The sequence below is a fragment of the Meriones unguiculatus genome, chromosome 4 (assembly GCF_030254825.1).
Source record: "Meriones unguiculatus strain TT.TT164.6M chromosome 4, Bangor_MerUng_6.1, whole genome shotgun sequence".
NCBI lineage: Eukaryota > Metazoa > Chordata > Mammalia > Rodentia > Muridae > Meriones > Meriones unguiculatus.
Window position 1 is genome coordinate 77,157,649 of NC_083352.1, and position 17,718 is coordinate 77,175,366.

The 17,718-nt window shown below is 51.8% G+C and overlaps 1 protein-coding gene across 10 annotated transcripts in view; it reads left to right on the forward strand.

The window, feature by feature from the left end:
* Dtx2 (deltex E3 ubiquitin ligase 2) overlaps positions 1-12,124 on the forward strand; it is a 38,229-nt gene extending 26,105 nt beyond the window's left edge. For 6 of the 10 annotated variants that reach the window (XM_021649345.2, XM_021649344.2, XM_021649343.2 and 3 more), the window contains 7 exons: positions 769-872; positions 5,418-5,555; positions 7,574-7,647; positions 8,138-8,296; positions 9,580-9,741; positions 10,391-10,480; positions 11,535-12,124. In XM_021649345.2, the coding sequence (XP_021505020.1) occupies positions 769-872; positions 5,418-5,555; positions 7,574-7,647; positions 8,138-8,296; positions 9,580-9,741; positions 10,391-10,480; positions 11,535-11,762 (955 nt within the window). In that variant the 3' untranslated portion in view covers positions 11,763-12,124. The remainder of the gene's footprint in view (positions 1-768; positions 873-5,417; positions 5,556-7,573; positions 7,648-8,137; positions 8,297-9,579; positions 9,742-10,390; positions 10,481-11,534) is intronic. The other 4 variants (XM_021649351.2, XM_060382220.1, XM_060382219.1 and 1 more) reach the window with 3 other exon arrangements.
* Positions 12,125-17,718: the final 5,594 nt, after the last annotated feature.

Sequence of the window (17,718 nt, forward strand, 5' to 3'; positions counted from 1 at the left end):
CTTAATTTTTTTTGCATATATGTATTTATCTAGTGTGTAGGGACGAACATGGCGTGCCCACATGAGGATCAGCTGGTAGTTAGCAGGGATTGGCTCTCTGCTTCCACCCTGTGTGTTCTGGGAATTGAGCTCAGAGCAGCCACCTCATTGCTCTGAATGCTTTTAGTGTGTGTGTGTTTGAATTTTTTTTGTTTATTAATTGTTCTGCCTGCATGTGTGCCTGCAGGTCAGAAGAGGGCGCCAGATCTCATTATAGATGGTTGTAAGCCACCATGTGGTTGCTGGGAATTGAACTCAGGAACTTTGGTAGAACAGCCAATGCTCTTAACCTCTGAGCCATCTCTCCAGCCCCATGTTTGAATTTTTAATTCGAACACTTTATGTAAGTGACAATGCTTTTTTGTTTTTGTTTTTTGAGACAGGATTTCTCTGTGTAGTCTTGGCTGTGCTGGACTCTCTTTATAGACCAGGCTGGCCTCAAACTCAAAGAGATCTGCCTGCCTCTGCATCCCCCAGTGCTGGGATTACAGGCCTGTACCATTGCCAACACTTCCCCTCTGCCCGCACTGGCCCAAAATGCCTGTTTAACATCCACTTGAAAGCTGGTTTCAGCCTTGTTTTGAGAATTCTGAACTGCCTGAGGACGCAGCACTCGGGCCTCCACCCACAGGCTGTGAAGAAAGTGCAGCCAGAGAAGCCCCAGGCTTGCAGCTTCACCGCCCAGCGTGCCACCATCGACTGAATTTGCTCTCTCTTTTTTTTTTCAAGTGCCTCCTTCCCAAGCGGTCCTTCCTCCAGCAGCCCAGGGAGCGCCCCCACCACTGTGCCAGTGCAGATGCCAAAGCCCAGCAGGGTTCAGCAGGCACTAGCCGGTAAGTGTCCTAACAGGCTGACGCACGGGGCTCAGTGGGGAGGGAATGGTGGAGTGAGGCCTGCCGCCCTTGGGAAGGGAAGTGAAGGGGAATCCCAAGTGACTCCTTGGAGCTCAGCGCCCTCATGGGGTAATTGGTATACCCCGCCTAGGGGTCAGGTCTAGGAGGCTCTGTAGCCCCGGGGCTGTGGGGAGGGGAGGAGGTGTCAGGTCTGGTGGAGACCTTTCTAGTATTTGAATCAGTTCAACTGTAGTTAGAGCATTTCTTCACAGGACTTCAAGGGAGTCATGAGACCTCTTGGCCCTAGTTAGGTGTGTGTGTATGTGTTTCAAGATTTTTTTTTATTATGTTATATGTATGTGCCTGAACGTATATATGTGTGTATGTACGTGTGTATTATGTATGTATACCACATGAGCGCAGGTTCCTGAAAAGGCCAGAAGAAGGTATCAGATTCCATGAAACTAGAATTGCAGGCAGTTATGAGCCTGAACGTATATATGTGTGTATGTACGTGTGTATTATGTATGTATACCACATGAGTGCAGGTTCCTGAAAAGGCCAGAAGAAGGTATCAGATTCCATGAAACTAGAATTGCAGGCAGTTATGAGCTGCCATGTGGGTGCTAGGAACCAAACCTGAGTCCTTTTCAAGAACAGCAAGTGGTTTTAACTGCAGAGCTCTCTCTCCAGCCCATGGGTCTTGGCATTTTGTCTTTGAATTTGTTTTTTGTGAGCATGGATCCAGAGGACTGCCACAGGTTGTAATCTACTGCAGCTGATCACCTTGTGTTTTAAGAGTCAGTCTCTCATTGGCCTGGGACTCACAGGTTCTGCTAGGCTGGCTGACTACCTAACCAGCTCAGGGATCTGACTGTCCCTGCTTCTCCAGCCTGAGATTACAAATGCACACCACTGGGCAGAGCTTCCTTTTTTTTGGGGGGGGGGGGGAGGGGAGGAGTTCCAGACAGGGTTTCTCTGTGTAGCCCTAACTGTCCTAGAACTCACTCTGTAGACCAGGCTGGCCTTGAACTCAGAGATTCACCTGCCTCTGCCTCCTAGGTGCTGGGATTAAAGGTACGTGTCACCACCTCTCAGCTATGGGCCTATGTGAGTTCTGGGCATCAAATTTAGCTCCTCATACTTGGGCACAGTAATGTATGTTTGTTTGTTTGTCCAACTGTACTATCTTCCCAGACCTTAAACCTTTTAAAATTTGCATTTATTTATTTGTGTCTAGAAGTGGTTGCAAGCATATGTGGAGCATGTATGGAGAGCAGAGAACAGCCTGTAAGAGTCAGTTCTCTCTTCCTATCATATGAATCCCAAAGATCGAACTCAAGTCATCAGGCTTTGATGGAAGTACCTTGTCGTACCAAGCCTCCCACCTGGCTCCATTCTTCATGTATCCTGGGCTGGTGGCAGAATTCCTTGAGCTCCTTGTCCTCCTTGCCTGCATTTCTCAGGTGACAGGATTACTGTCATTTACCACTGTGCCTGCTTTATGAGGGCCTAGGGCTTTGTGCATGTCAAGCAAGCCCTAAACCTTGTTTTGTTTGAGACAGGGACTCCATGTAGGCCTTGAACCCATAAACCTGATGCCTCAGCCTCCTGGCTGTTGGAATTACAGTTTTTGTTTTGAAAGAGGATCTCAATATATAACCCAAGCTGGCATCAACCATTTGGAAGGAAGAACCTTTCAGCTTGGCATCTAGAGAGGTCATGGGAGGCAGGAAAGGGTCATCCTGCAACGTTCACCTATTGTATAGCGTTGTCACCAAGACAGTGATGTGGCCCTTGGGTGTTCATGTTTCATCATGATGTAACTGTGAAGTAGGAGCTTTGTTTTTGAAACAGTCTCACGTAGCCCAGGCTAACTTCACTCACTGAAGTGGAGGATGACCATGAACTCCTAATCTTCTTCTCTCTGTCTCTTGAGAGCTGGAGTTACAGGGGTGTGCCAGCATGCCCAGCTTATGGAGCATTGAGGATGGAACTCAGAATGCCATGCATGCTGGGCAAACATCCTGCCAACTGAGCCACATCCCCACCCATGAGGTCACTCTCCTTCCGAGCATCTTCATTCTGATGTAGGTTGTGCGTGTGTGTGTGTGTGTGTGTGTGTGTGTGTGTGTGTCTGTGTGTCTGGAGTTGTAGGGCTGGGCTCTATGTTAGACGGGCAGGAATATTGAGACTTGGTTCCTGAGGGCTGATAGTGGTGGTTCAGGGGCTGTCTCTGTTCCTCTGTAGACAAGTACCAGGCCTCCAACATAGGCGCAGTGCCTGGGATGCTGGGCAGATATTAGTAGGTCAATAGCATCCTTATCCTATAGGGCTGATGCTGAGGGGATGACACCAGTGAAATCAAACCTGAGTGGGTTCGGATAGGTAGGCAAAGGAGGAAAATGGAACACAGTGAAGAAGCTGAGGTGGCAGTGACGTGGGGCCTCACCCGCATCTGCTGAGAGACGCCTGCTCAGCTCCTGGGACATGAGGGAAGCATCACTGTACTGGTTACTTCTCCTTGTCACTGTGACTAAGTACCTGACAGGCGATGTAAGTATGGAGGTCTTTTAGGTCTTGGTCTTATGGTTCCAGGCGTGCAGTCCATCATGGTGGGAAAGTACGGCAGCAGTCATGTGAGGCGGCCGGTCACATTGCATACGGTCTGCAGGCAGTGAGAGTTGAAGGATGATGCTCAGCTGGCTTCTTCCTTTTTAGTCAGTCCAAGGCGAGGAAATGGTGCTGCCTCTGGTTAGGGTGGGTCTTCCCACCGTAGTTAACCTAGTCTTAAAACCTCCCTCTCAGGTGTGCGGTGATCAGTGTCTCAGGTGTTTTTAGGTCCTGTCAGGTTGACAGCATTAACCATTGCAAGTCCACCACCTGTCACCTGCTTGACAACCAAGCAGGATGCTGGTGGGACCCACATTCTAGTCAGAGTCATTAGAAAATAGCCGGGTTCCGTGAAGGAAAGCTGATCCATCCCTGTTCCCTTTCATCTTTTTGCCACTTGCACCTCCTTGTTCTTTTGCCACATAATCCTGATGTCCTGTGGGAACTGCATTTGAGCCCAGGAGCATCCTTAGAGTGGGCTGACCCTTGGGTGACCCATGCTGGTGGACCCCCGGTAAGCCCCTCCTGAGCCACCACATGATGCCCAGCCTGCCTCCGCATCTGTCCCCTGTGCAGCCCACTCATTGCCTAGTTGAGATCATGGCCCTGGCTGCCTGTCAGCCCTTCTGCAACAGCTCTGCTGCAGGCGGTGCTCTCCAGTTCATCCTGTGCTGGGAAGGAGCGGCACGGGGGAGGGCAGCCCTGGAAGCCTGGTCACAGGACCAGGGAAGGTGCAGTCAAGGTGGCTGAGAAGCCAGGGCATCCGCTCCCGGAAGGAGGGCCTTTGGGGGAGGGGAGATTTGCTTATGTGGCTGTGTTGGGTGACAGTGTGGCGGGGACAAGGACCTCCAGCAAGAGAACAACATTCTTTCCCAGGAAATATCTGGCTACCAGAGAGTATAGAGAAAGGAATAGCATCCAGGAAAAGTATGGGTCCCAAATATGGGGTAGTCCTGTGGTTTGGAAACAGGAGCCTGTCTAGGGTCTACACCAGCGCCTACTGCTGATTTTTTTCCCAGTAGACAAAGGAAGCCACAGCTGGGGGCTCTGGGGTGGCTTCAGTGTGGGTGCAGTCCCGTGGATCACTGTTCCACCTCAGCAGTGTCGCTGAAGCTGCATATTGGTTACTTTACTCCTTGCTGTGACAAAATATCAGACAAAAAGCCACGGAGGGAGAGGAAGGAAGAATCGGGTTTATTTTGTCTCATAGTTTGAGGACATGGTGGGGAAGACATCTGGTCATGTCACATCCCCGGTCAGGAAGCCAGAGAGGTGGGTGCTGGTGGCCCAGCTTCCCTTCTCCTTTTCCGCTGGGCCAGACCGCAGCCTGGGGGACAGAGGTGCCTGCAGTCTGAGGTCTTTGCCTCAGTTAACCTAGTTAATATGGAGACTCTCACAGATGTGTTCCAAGGCATGTCTCCTGCTGATTGTAGAGCCTGTGGAGTTGACACTTGGTATCAGCGATTCTCATTATTACCCGCACAGTCCAGAAGGGCTGTGACCAGCTGGTGGACAGCATCTCACTAGAGGCCAAAAGGGCACAGGCAGGCCATGTGGCTCTAGCCCAGGGTCACGGGAAGATTCCAGGCTCCTGGAGCCAGAGCTGCTGGAGCTACCCCCTGTTTCCACAGCTTGGCTGCACCCTGCCACATCCCTGTCTTTTCTTTCCCTGTGCCTGGCACAGGCTCGGCAGTTGCTTGGGCAACTTTGGGTTCTGGTTCTCTAAGTGTCTGGCCTGGAGCACTGCACTGCTGGTCTAGGGAGGCGCTGGCATCCTTCAAGTGACCAGCTCGCCTCTCCTGGGGAGTTTTCTGGTCTTGATGGCTGTTTACAATGTCACCACTTCACCCCCAGCAGGGTCATGAACACCGGGTGTGGAATGCCTCCTTCTAACGTTTGTCCCTCTGCATGTCTGATCTCGCACCCGTGCAGGCATGACGAGTGTGCTGTCAGCCATTGGACTCCCTGTGTGTCTTAGCCGCGCACCCCGGCCCACCGGCCCTCCTGCCTTGCATCCGGCCTCTAAAGGTCACAGCTCAGTTAAGAGGCTGAGGAAAATGTCCGTGAAAGGTAGTTCCAGTTCACACACACTCTCTAGCCCTGCTCAGCTTCCTCCAGATCTTGCTGCCTGGACTCTCTTCTTGGCCCTCTATGGCCCTTCTCTACCTTTGCACTTTCTCTCCCTGCCCTGTCTGCCAGCAGAGGTGGCTACTGGCATTTTACCATCTGGACATTGTTGGATGATGGGCTTGTCCCTGAGGACATGTGTAACTTCGCAATGTTTGCTGCAGATGGTGAGCCTGCTGTCTCTTTCAGGGACCTCACTGACCTTGAACTTTGACCACCTTGCCACCACTTCCCAAGCATTGGTTACAGGCATGCACCACCATGCCCAGTTCATGTAGCATTGAGTTTGAAACCCAGAGAGGGCTCCATGCAGGCTAGGCAAATGGTGTACCAACTAAGTCGACAGCCCCAGCCGTCTGCACACACTCGTACCCTGCTTCTGCAGATCTGTGGACCGGGCAGGCTGGCATCTTCTCGGTACACCCAGTTTGTTTGGGAAGAACACAGACACTTAGCAGCCCCTCTGGAATTCTTGGGTGTAGGTGCCTCTTATGTGGCTGACCGGGCCCTCTTTGAAAAATGCCAATAACTTTTCAGCCCTACGAGGCTGTGTTGGCAGCAAAATGCTTAGATGGTCCCGAGCAGAGGGAGGTCAGGAGCTAGTGCTGGAAGAGGGGTCCTGAGGGAACCTGGAGAATGCTCTGTGTAGCCAGGGGCCTTTCTGTCTTCTATTTTTGAGACAAGCTGTTGCTGTATACCCAAGGCTACTTCAAGGTATTGTACCACCAGGCCTGACTAACGGGGCTTTTCTCAAAGGCCCCCTGGTTCCCTGTGTGGCAGCTACAGTATTGTTGGTCTTTTTGTCTGTTTTGTTTGTTTGTTTTTGCCAGTGGCCAGAGTATGATTGTTTTGCTGAGATTGTGAGAGATAAGGGTATGGTGTGTGTGCGTGCGTGCGTGCGTCTTTGGTGAGCATAAGGTTTATATGGGGTATATGTGATACCCTCTGCTGGTTTCTGCGTTGCCCAGGAGCTAACAGCTGATACGTCTACCAGTGACAACTTCTCGGTCTTTGAGGTAGTAGGATTTGGACATAGCAATGAACTAGATCAAACCTCATGTCCCTGATTGCAGCTTCTGTACTGAGGCACTTGCCCATATGGCTGTCTTGTGTTTCTCTGGGCTGGAGGAGGCCTGTGGTCCAGCTCTCAGATTATAACTCTTGGCAGCCATGGGCTGAGGGCTGCAAGATAGTCTCAAACAGGAGCCCCACTGTGACCTCCTGTGACAGTGGAGCCCCTGGCTGGTGGCTGCTGGAGGCCTGCACTGTTCTCCCTGGTCCCTTTTCTGCCCCTTCTCTGGCTTGGCTGCAACTGAGACCCTGCTGCCCGCTTTGTCCCAACTCTTTTTCTCCTTGGAGAGCTCTAGTTCCTGGGTCAGGTCTCCCCTAAGCTTCATGCACTCAAGCTCAGCCAGCTACTTCCCGGGTCACTTGGCTTCAGAGCCCAGTCAGCTTGGGACCCAGATCTTTGAGTCCCAGGGTCAGGTGATGTGTTGTGACAGCATTTTCAGTGTTCACACATGCTTGCATTGCTCCCTCCCAAACCCATTAGACTGGAAACTACCTCTCTCACTAAAATTTCCTCCTAAGACTGCTGATAGTTGGACAGGCGCCACCTCCAGAATTTGCTGGGGTGCTTTGCTCTCAGAGCCGTTCTTCGACATTCTGGGGTGATTTCCTGGGGACATGGTTCAGGGAAACATGCTGCTCTGTTAGATCCTTCTCTCCCTCCATGCTCTCCCTGCTGGAGCAGCCCTGCTCCTAAGCAGGTAACCCGGGTTGTGTGTCGGCGCCCTGCACCTGTGTGGAGGCTGCCCTGTCTTTCGAGCTAACTCTCCTGTCTCAGCCCTGCTAACCTTTCCTCCTCGCAGCTGGAACTTCTGCCTGCCTGCTTCCTTCCTCAGCATTGCACTCCCCCATCTTGCATGCCGGGACAACACTCATACCCCACTCTCTTCCAGAAGGGGTGCCTAAGCCTGAGCCGGAGCAGGTGATCAGAAAGTACACTGAGGAGCTGCGAGTGGCCCCCGAGGAGGTATGTGACCTAGGGGGAGGATCCCAGCCCTCAGGGCCTTCAAGGAGTTGACACTGGTTCCAGCCTCTCGTGGTTAGATAGTCAGCAAGATGACATGGCTAGAGCACCTTCTCACCTCGTGGCCTAGCTGAGGTCCTGAGCAGCGTGCTTTCCCCTCAGGCCTGTCAGGTGGGCATGACTGTTTAGCTCTGCTCAGGCCAACTTTGTGAAGGAACAAGGTAGTCTTGTCCAAGAGACACCCCTTCCCTCCTGCTCTTGTCGCTAGTAAGAACCAATGTGTAGTTCTTTTTGCCTCATGGCCTGTGGTTTTTTGGTCATAGGTGAGAGGTGGCTCAGTGGTCCCATGTTCTAGGGCAGTCGCTGGGTTGGCTTTGAAGGCCTAGTATTCCCTTCTTCTGACAGAGCCAGGATTTTCTTCCCTGCACGGGCTCACTGTGACCCAAATAGTGGGTGCACAGGGGCAAGCGTGTGCTTTGTGCCCTCCCTACAGGACTGTATCATCTGCATGGAAAAACTGTCTGTGGCTTCTGGGTACAGCGACGTGACTAACAGCAAGGCCCTCGGTCCCATGGCCGTGGGCCGCCTCACCAAGTGCAGCCATACCTTCCACCTGCTGTGCCTGCTGGCAATGTATTGCAATGGGAACAAGGTACCACGGTGGGGCTGGGTGGGGCTGGGGGACCTGTCCCCATGGCCCTTTTTGGGCCTACTGCTTCAGTATGGTGTCACATACCTATAATTTCAGTACTTGGGAAGCTGAGACAGGAAGAATGTAAGTTCTAGGCCAGCCTGACCTATATAGAGAGACCCTGTTTCAAGAAAACAGAACAAAAAACTAGCCAAGATGTCTTTGGTGCTAGTACGGCAGCAGGCTGAGGGACGCTGTGAGCCATGGGGTGACAGGCCTGGGATTACTCCTGATAAGACCCATAATAGCTTGGGCCAGGGCTGTGTCTCAGCTATAAAGCACCTGCCTAGAATCCCCCAGTGAGGGGCTGGGGTGTGGCTTGGTGGTAGAGCACTTTCCCTTGGTTCCACCCTCAGCATCAGAAAAAGAACCAAGGGTTTAAAGTTGTTTCTGAACGTACATCTGGGTCCCTGAGGCCCACTTCAGGCTTTATGGATATGACTAACAGGACTAAGGACATGATTCCTCAGCTTGCCTGAGCGACGGATCCTAGGCTCCTCTGAACATTAGATCTTCCTGTGACAGTCCTGAGGAGTTAGCCATGTACAGATGGAAAGGCTCAGGGCATGACGCTTGGACACATAGGTTGATGTAAGAGGCTCAGGAGTGCAAGGCCAACCTGCAGTGCACAAGGCCTTGCCTCAAAGGGACGAACAAACAGGGCAAGTAGAATAGCTTATCATGTGAAGGAGCTTTCTGCACAAGCCTAATCCCTGAGTCCACGTAAAGGTGGCAGGAGAGAACAGTTCCGTATAGCTGTCCTCTGACCTCCACGTGCATGGGCACACACAGAAACACATTAATGAATAATTAGCTAAATAAAAACACTTAGGACTCTGACCAGGCTCCTAACCCACTCTCCACTGCAAGTTCGCACAGGGAGAGTCTGATTCAGGCCCGCAGTAGCCGCCCAGCTGCCATCCTGTGGAGGAGTTTACTCAGGGTGGGAAGTGGGGAGGGAGAACCAAGTCTCACAGTAGTTCCTGAGGCCTGGTTCCTTGTCCACTTCACAGCTGCTGTGTGTAGGGAGGTGTGTGAGTGTGACTCCCACGCGCCCTTCTCCCTACATCTTGCCATTTGAGTGAGACCCAGGAGCTCCTGGTACACAGTGCAGCCTAGTGCACCGTTGAGGTCCAGCTTCTGCAAGGCGAGGCTGTGTGGGTGCCAGCCTCTCCTGCATCTGGACATGGCTGTGCAGCTGTGCTGGGAACTGCTGGCTCATTCCGTCACATCACCCTCTCTAGGATGGGAGTCTGCAGTGTCCGTCTTGCAAAACCATCTATGGGGAGAAGACTGGAACACAGCCATGGGGGAAGATGGAGGTGTTCAGGTTCCACATGCCTCTGCCAGGCCACGAAGACTGCGGGACTATCCTCATTGTTTACAACATCCCTCACGGCATCCAGGTGAGAGGCAGCCCCCCACCAGGAACCTGGTGAGAATCGCCATCCCTCCCTGGACACCTCCCCTGCCCACCCTCCTGTGGTGCTGTCAGCCTCTGCACCATGTATGGGGGTAGGACCACCCCATTGGGAGGAGTGCTGGGGTATTGAGTAATGGAGTTCTTTGGCCTTTCTGGGAGGGAGGGAAGCCTTCCCATAGGAGAAGACATCTGGCCTGGTGTGGTCTGTAAAGGCATGAAGTGCAATCACTGTGCTTGGGGCCTGGAGAGTTGGGGACTCATGAGTATGCTGTGTAGGTGGTGGGGTGCAGGGCAGGAAGGCTGAAGGGGGCAGGAATCTTGTTCCTAGGGGGCTCGGTCCTGAGGCTCCATGTCAGACCCAATTCAGGGGGTTCATGAAAAAAAGGCAAGCAAAGCAGGAGTACCCATCCTTGCCCTTGGCAGAGTTCACAGTGTTTTTTGGAAAAAGGACGTTGCCAGGCCAGTGGGCACACGTTAAAAACAGATGCTCATGGCTGACAGGCCACACTCACTTTGAGTGTTGGCACAGGAGTGGACCAAGCTTGGAAGGCGAGGCTGTGGACGAGGCTTCCTATCCTGGAGCTGCGGCCAGCCACAGTCCCGCCATCAAATTGTCTGCATTCCTCTCACAGGGACCGGAGCACCCCAGCCCTGGGAAACCGTTCACTGCCCGAGGCTTTCCCCGCCAGTGCTACCTACCAGATAACCCTCAAGGCCGAAAGGTAAGCCCCCTACCCTGACCCCATTTGCTTCCCCTCCCTGGGGACCCACCGTGAGTCCAGGAGACGTGACTGGGACAGCGGCTCCAGAGAGGAGAGCTGGGCTCCATGCTGTGTCAGCATGGTGAGCAGCCACAGGAGACTCTGAGGACACCCCAGGCTGGGACCTCAGCAAGGACTTAGAGGCCAAGAGAGCCTTCCAGGTCTATACAACAGCTTTGGGGGCTGGATGTGGGCATGGGGAAGGGCCGGGCCCAAACCATAGGCTGAGGAAGCTGCAGGCCTGCTCCAAGCCAGACCATCTGAGACCACTGCAAGTGGAGCTCTTTTGACCACTGGGTGTAACTTGGTTGGTAGAATGCTTGCCTGGGTGCACAGAGCCCCATAAACTGAGCACAATGGCATCTTTCTACAATCCCAGCACTTGGGAGGTGAGGCAGAAGCATCAAGAGCTCAAAGCCAACCTCAGATCCATAGTGAGGCCCCAATTCCTCCTCTGAAAATAAAACACTGAAGCTCTTTCAGCTACTGGAGCCTGGGCTGGACTCTGTTTGTTTTCCTTTTATTTGGGGTACAAGGCTGTGAGAGCCATGCAGTGGCTTTCATGTGGAAATTGTGAGACAGCTCTGGACTCTCTTCTTTTCCCTCACCATAACATGGGTCCTGAGCATCAGGCCCTCAGGTTTGTGTAGTCCACTGTGCCATCTTGCCAGCCAGATAAACTGTCATTTCTGAGCTGGAGTTGCCAGACAGGCCCTCTTCCCCTGAGTTCCACTCTTTGCCCCAAACCGTCTGTGGAGGACCTGAGGGCAGGGCCCCCAGGAAGGGAGGGAGGCAGGCAGGCAGCTGGTCCAATCATATTTGAAGGGAAGGCCAGTTGGAGGGTGGTCCTAAAGTGGGGAGGGCTGGCCTGGGTCAGGTGGTATGCAGTGCTCCAGGAACCCCCACGCATGGCTCAGTGCCTAGGACCACACGAGCTACCTCATGGGCCGAGGGCAGTGTGGCAGAGCTGAGCCCCAGTGGCTGTCAAAGGGACTTGCTTCCCTCTTCCTGGCAGGTCCTGGAGCTTCTTAAGGTGGCCTGGAAGAGACGACTCATCTTTACTGTGGGGACTTCCAGCACCACGGGTGAGACTGACACAGTGGTGTGGAATGAGATTCACCACAAGACCGAGATGGACCGGAACCTGACAGGCCATGGCTACCCAGACCCCAACTACCTGCAGAATGTGCTTGCTGAGCTGGCTGCCCAGGGAGTGACCGAGGACTGCCTTGAGCAGCAGTGACCCTTCAGGCCTGCCTCTGTGGACCACCCCAACAGCCCCTGATTGGGCGGGCAGGAGGGTGTGTCTTTGTTGAGAGGCAAGAATGTTTGTTGGGGTACAGGATTCAGCCCCTCTTGGGGCTTCTCCTTGCCTCTGCTGCCACCCTCCTGTTCAGGCTGGCGTCTGCCTGGAGAGTGGGCACCCTCAGTATTGTACTTGTGGAGGCTTACGCTGGAGCTACCTCAGTGCACAGGTGGGAACAGCCCTTCCAGCCTCAGGCCGGCTGGTGACCCAGCAAGGGCTGAGCAGGGCCTACCCTCCCAGCTTCTGGTCAGCTTCTCATACCTCAGATTTTATTTGCAATAAAGATCCTATAGCCAACATGCCCCCTCTGTGTGTGTGTGTGTGTGTGTGTGTGTGTGTGTGTGTGTGTGTGTGTCTGTGTGTGTCTGTGTGAGTGATGACCCCTTGTGTGTCACACTTCGCCCCCCAGCAGCTACCCCTGTTCTGATCATACAGCCTCTTCCACAGAGTGCTGCTCACACAGGCCGCACTGCCTCCCTGTCGCCAGTCAGGAGGCTGTTCAGAGGGACTGGACAGGGACCTTCTGAGGTCACCGTCTGAGGGCCTGGCTTTTGAGACTGAGCTCTCTGCGGAAACCGTGTGATCCTTTTGCCTCACCCTCTGTGGCGCTGAGCCTGCAGGTGTGCACCACCACACATGGCAGCTTCCTGTTTTCTGTGGTGGTGGTCTTTTTACTCACTAACCTCTCTCATTGGCCCCTCCCCTTCTACCAACCCCCATCTCCGCAATAAATCCCCTTCCTACTTTCTAGTTTTTGCAGCTGCAGAGTTTCATGCTTGCACAACCATGGAAGGAGGTTATTTACAGAAGCGTGATAGACCACTGGAGGAAAAAAAGACTCCCTCTTCTCCAGCAATCGCTACACCTGCATACAGCCCCCCTATGCGTGATTGGGCTGTTGCTCGGTAACCACAGCTGCTGCAACCTCATGCGTGCAATGGCTGTATCATGTCCAGAAAGCAACATTTCATAGCTCTTCTTTCCAGCCTCTGGCTCTTAACTCTTTCTTCCCCCTCTTGCTTGTGTGATTTTAAAGGGACATACTATGAGCCCAAGACTCACATAAGTTAGCTCTGGGGAAAAGGCCATTGATTTCCTGGGCAGAACCCCTAACTCTATACCCCAGATGCTGACCTTGCACTGCCCCAGGACGGCATTTGGTCACTCTCTGGGCTCTTACGGACCATTGAAGGGCAACAAGATTCAGGAGAAGATGCCACAGATCCCACCCTGCTGAGGGAGCAGTGTCACAGTAGGAGCTGTCAGCTTGCAACAGCAAAAGAGCAAAGTAAAAATGGACCAGGGTGCTAGGAGGCTCAGCAGGTGAGAGCAATAACTGCCTTTCCACAGGGCACACGTTTGCTCTCTAGCACCCCTTCATCAGGCAGCTTAGAACTGCTTGTATCTCCAACCCCAGGAGAGCAATGCCCTCTTTTATGCATGCACACACATAATAATTTATTTTGGTTTTTTTTTGTTTTTTTTTCAAGACAGGGTTTCTCTGTGTAGCCCTGGTTGTCCTGGAACTCAGTCTGTAGCCTTGAGTGAGTTCCAGACTAGCCTTGAGATCCACCTGCCTCCTGAGTGCTGGGATTAAAGGCACGTCCCACCGCCACCCAGCATTTTTTTTCCCCCTGATAGGGTAGAGACATGGCTCTGCAGTTAAGGGTACATACTGTTGTGGAAAACCTGACATCAGTTCCCAGCACCCACATTGGATGACTTACAACTGCCTGTAACTCAGCTCCAGGACATCCAGTGCCTCAGACCTCCAAGGGCACTGGCGTAAGCCCGTACCCACGCAGTCACAGGGACTGGAGGCATGGCTCAGTGCTAAAGCACTCGGCTACTTTTCATGAGGCTTTTGTTCCCTAATCTAAAAAGCAGTAGGCATAAGAACATGAGCAAAGCGGGGTAAATGACTGTCACGTACCCGAAACGATGCTGTGTGACTGGCTGGGAGTGTGACTCAAGAGTAGGCACTAGAGCAAGCCGTCCTCAGCCTTCTGGAGGACAAGGTGGGAAAGGCTCCAACTCAGGCCACAGAACAAGCCATCTCAAAAACAAGCACACACACATAAGTTCAGTACATCAAAACTAAGTGCTAAAGTATTTGGCCGCTTTCCCATTGCTCCTGGGTCTGTAAAACACTACCACTTTGGGATCACGTCCTCAAAACCTACCAGAAATTGTATGTAAAATGTGTAGCCATGTACCTAACAGGCCGAAAGTAGAAACACCCCAAATTGCCAGCAGCCCATAGAAAACAAATGTAGTATCTGCGTGTGATAGGAGATCCTAAAAAGTGGGAGGTGCTTGTGTGTGAGCCCTGCAAAAATGGCAAATGAAGAAGCCACACAAGATGGTTGAGGCAGGAGGTGTCCCAGTCCCAGTCCCAGGCCAGCCTGGCTGTCATGGTTCTTTGATTGTAGTGTTTGTTTGTTTTTTCTGTTTGGTTTCACCCCCAACACGGTTTTTCTGGCCTCACTTCACAGACTAGGCTGTCCTTGAACTCACAGTGAGCTGCCTTCCTGTGCCTCCCTGAGTCCTGGGATTAAAGGCCTGTGCCAGCCACCATGCTCGAGGTAGTTGTTCTTCAGTTTGTTTTGTCAACTTAACAAAAGCTGGATACATTTGGGAAGAGGGAACCTAAGGTGGGAAAACACCCCCAGCAGATGGACCTGTGGGCAAGCAAGGGGGGCATTTTCTTGGTTCATGATTAACATGAGGGACGCTAGCCCCCTGTGAGCAGTGCCGCTGGTGGACCGGGGCTGTAGAGAAAGCGGGCTGCCGTCGGGCACAAGCCAGCAAGCAGCGTTTTTCCAGGCGTCTGCTTTGGTTCCTCAGCGTTACTGCCTGGAGTTCCTGCCCTGCTCTCTCAGGGATGGGGTGTGACCTGAGAGTTATAAGCTGGAATAACTCCCCTGGAGCTGCTTTTTGGTCATGGCTTTTTATCATAACAATAGAAACCCTAATTAAGATACTAAGTAATGCCCAGCACAATGGACCTCTTGCCTTCAGTCCCAGCACTTACTCCTGAGGCGGAGGCAGGTGAATCTCTGTGCTTTGAGGCCAGCCTGGTCTATAAAGCAAGCTCCAGGACAGCCAGGGTTACACAGAGAAACCCTGTTTCAAACAAACAATACGAGTGACAGACCTGTCTCAGGAAAATAAGCTAAGAGATCTGCAAAATGGCTCTGGGTAGGAGCACTTGCCAGCAAGCCTGATGACCCCAGTTCAAGCTCCAGGCCTCACGTTGTGAAAAAAGAAACTACTGACCACGGGTTCACCAATCATCTCCACAAAAAGACCATGGCACAGACCCCTCCCCTCAGGTGAACACTAATAAATGAACAATAAATAATAAACAGGCACGAGCCAGGCCTGGTTGCACAGGTCCACCCGCTCGATGCTTCATGAAGCTGAGGCAGGGAGATTGCACGTTCAAGATCACCTATGTTTGGGTGGCAGAGTGGCAGAACGAGTTTAAGGTCCAGCCTGGGCAGCTTAAACAAACCCTGTCTCAGCCGTCAAAGTGAAAAGAGAGAGGTGGAAGCCAGACACGGTGGCACAGGCCTGAAATCCCAGCTCCCTGGGAGGCAGAAGCAGGTGGATCTCCGTGAGCTCAAGGCCAGCATGGTCTACAGAGTGAGTCCAGGCTCGCCAATGCTACACAGAGATATCCTGTCTCAAAAAGCCAAAAACAAAATGAAAAAAGGGGGGAGGCTAACAATTTCCTAGCATGCAGGAGGCCCCTGGGTCCAATTTGGCATAGCCATTTTTGTTATAAGGTTTTTGTTTTGTTTTGTTTTAAGCAATTCCTTCAGCTTGAAGATTTAGCTCAATGGTGGAGTGCTTACTCAGCAAAGCTTTTGGTTTGCACCCCAGCAGGAAGAAATAAAAAACTAAAAAGGGTGCCGGTAGAGTGTTGTGGAGGGTTTAGCTGGCAGGCCCCAAGTCCTGTGTTCAGTCTTCAACACAACGATAAAACCCACTGCTATAAAACGTCCATCATAGTCTAAGTGTAGAGAGACAGAAGGTAGTTCTGAATTTGGTGGAGGAGTTTGGAGGACTGAGGATTAACTATGTAAGGCAGTGTTCCCATTTGGGATAAGGAAAGGGATTTAGGGTTAGTTTTGATGGCTGTGCAACTTTATTATATATATATATATATATATATATATATATATATATATATATATATATTTATATGGATATGGGTATATATGGAGCTACACCCAGGGCCATATGCATGCCAGAAATTGCTCTTTCATTAAGCTATCACTAGTGTAATCTTAGGAAAATATTTAAAGCCACTGGCCTAGGGCTGTAGAGAATTTGCCTAGAACATTCTAATGAACAGCTCAGGGGGCTAAGTAGTAAGGTTTGCCTAGAAACAGTGAAGGGCTGGGGTGTGGCTCAGTGGTAGAGCACCTGCCTAGAATCCCCCAGGGAGGGGCTGGGGTGTGGATCAATGCAGAGCACCTGCCTAGAATCCCCAGTGATAGACTGTGTAGTGGTTTGAATGTCCCCCATAGGCTCCTATGTTTGAATACTTGGTCCCGTTTGGTAGAACTGTTTGGGAAGGATTAGCAGGTGTGGCCTTGATAGAGGAAGTGCATCGCCAGAAGTGCTCTCTCTCTACCTTCTTGTGAGTCAGTATGCCGTCATGGACTCTAACCCTCCAAACTGTAAGTCCAATTAAATGCTATCTTTTATATGTTGCCTTGGTCATGCTGTTTTGTCACAGCAATAGAAAAGTGACTAAGTCAGCACGGTTGCCTAACACAAACGAGACAGTATGTACCAACCCAAGTCTTCAAAAGCAAACAAAAAAGGCACGTGTGTGCTGGCACAGTAGTGCACATCCAAGTCCCAGAATGTGGAAGAATAAAAGGGTCAGGGGTTCAAGGCCACCTCGACTCCAGCAAGTGTTCCAAGCCAGCGGGAGATTCTTAGCAATATCTGCCTCAAGAATGTGCACGCACACACTAGGCATGGCAGCACACCTGTAATCCCAGCACACCGGGAGGCAGAGGCAGCACAATCGCTCTGAGTTTGCAGCCAGCCTGGTCTACAAAGCGAGTCCAGGACAGCCAATGATACACAGAGAAGCCCTGTCTCGAAAAACAAAACAGAAATCAAAGGGAAAAAAAAAAACAAAAACAAAAAAAAACGCGAGCGGGGCTCACACACATACTCACAGTCGCTCACCTGTGAGTTTTATAGTACTAAATACGAGTTATATTTATAAAGAATCCATAGACTGAGGGCTGAGGTGTGACTCAGTTGGCAGGTTGCTTGCCTAGAATGCACAGAGCCCTGGGTTTCATCCCCAGCACTGTATAAAATAAGCAGCTGGCAGTGCCCAGCTGTGATCCCAGGTGGGAGGTGAAGGCAGGAGCATCAAGAATTCAAAGATTGCCAGGTGGTGGCGGCACATGTCTTTAATCCCAACACTTGGGAGGCAGAGGCAAGGCAGATTTTTTAGTTCAAAGCCTGCCTATTCTACAGAGTCAGTTTCAAGACAGCCAGGGCTGCACAGAGAAATACTGTCTCAAAAAATAATTTTTTTCAAGGATCGTCATGTGTTATATAGTGAGTTTGAGGCCAGCCTGGACTACATGAGGACCTGTCTCAAAAATAAACTAACAAATATATTTAAAACTACATAGAACAAGACTCAAGGGATTTGCATAAGCAAAACATGTGTCAGTCCCAAAAGGCTGTTCCATCTTTTTGGGGTCAAGTTCTTCCTCTGGAGAAGGAAATGGAGGTTCCGAGCTGGGGAAGCTGTGGTTCCATCCGGTGCAGGGCACACGGAGGGCAGCAGTGTCTGGGAGCTGCTTTGGGGCTGGACCAGGTCAGGGCCAGCCTATCATCGCCCTGTTCC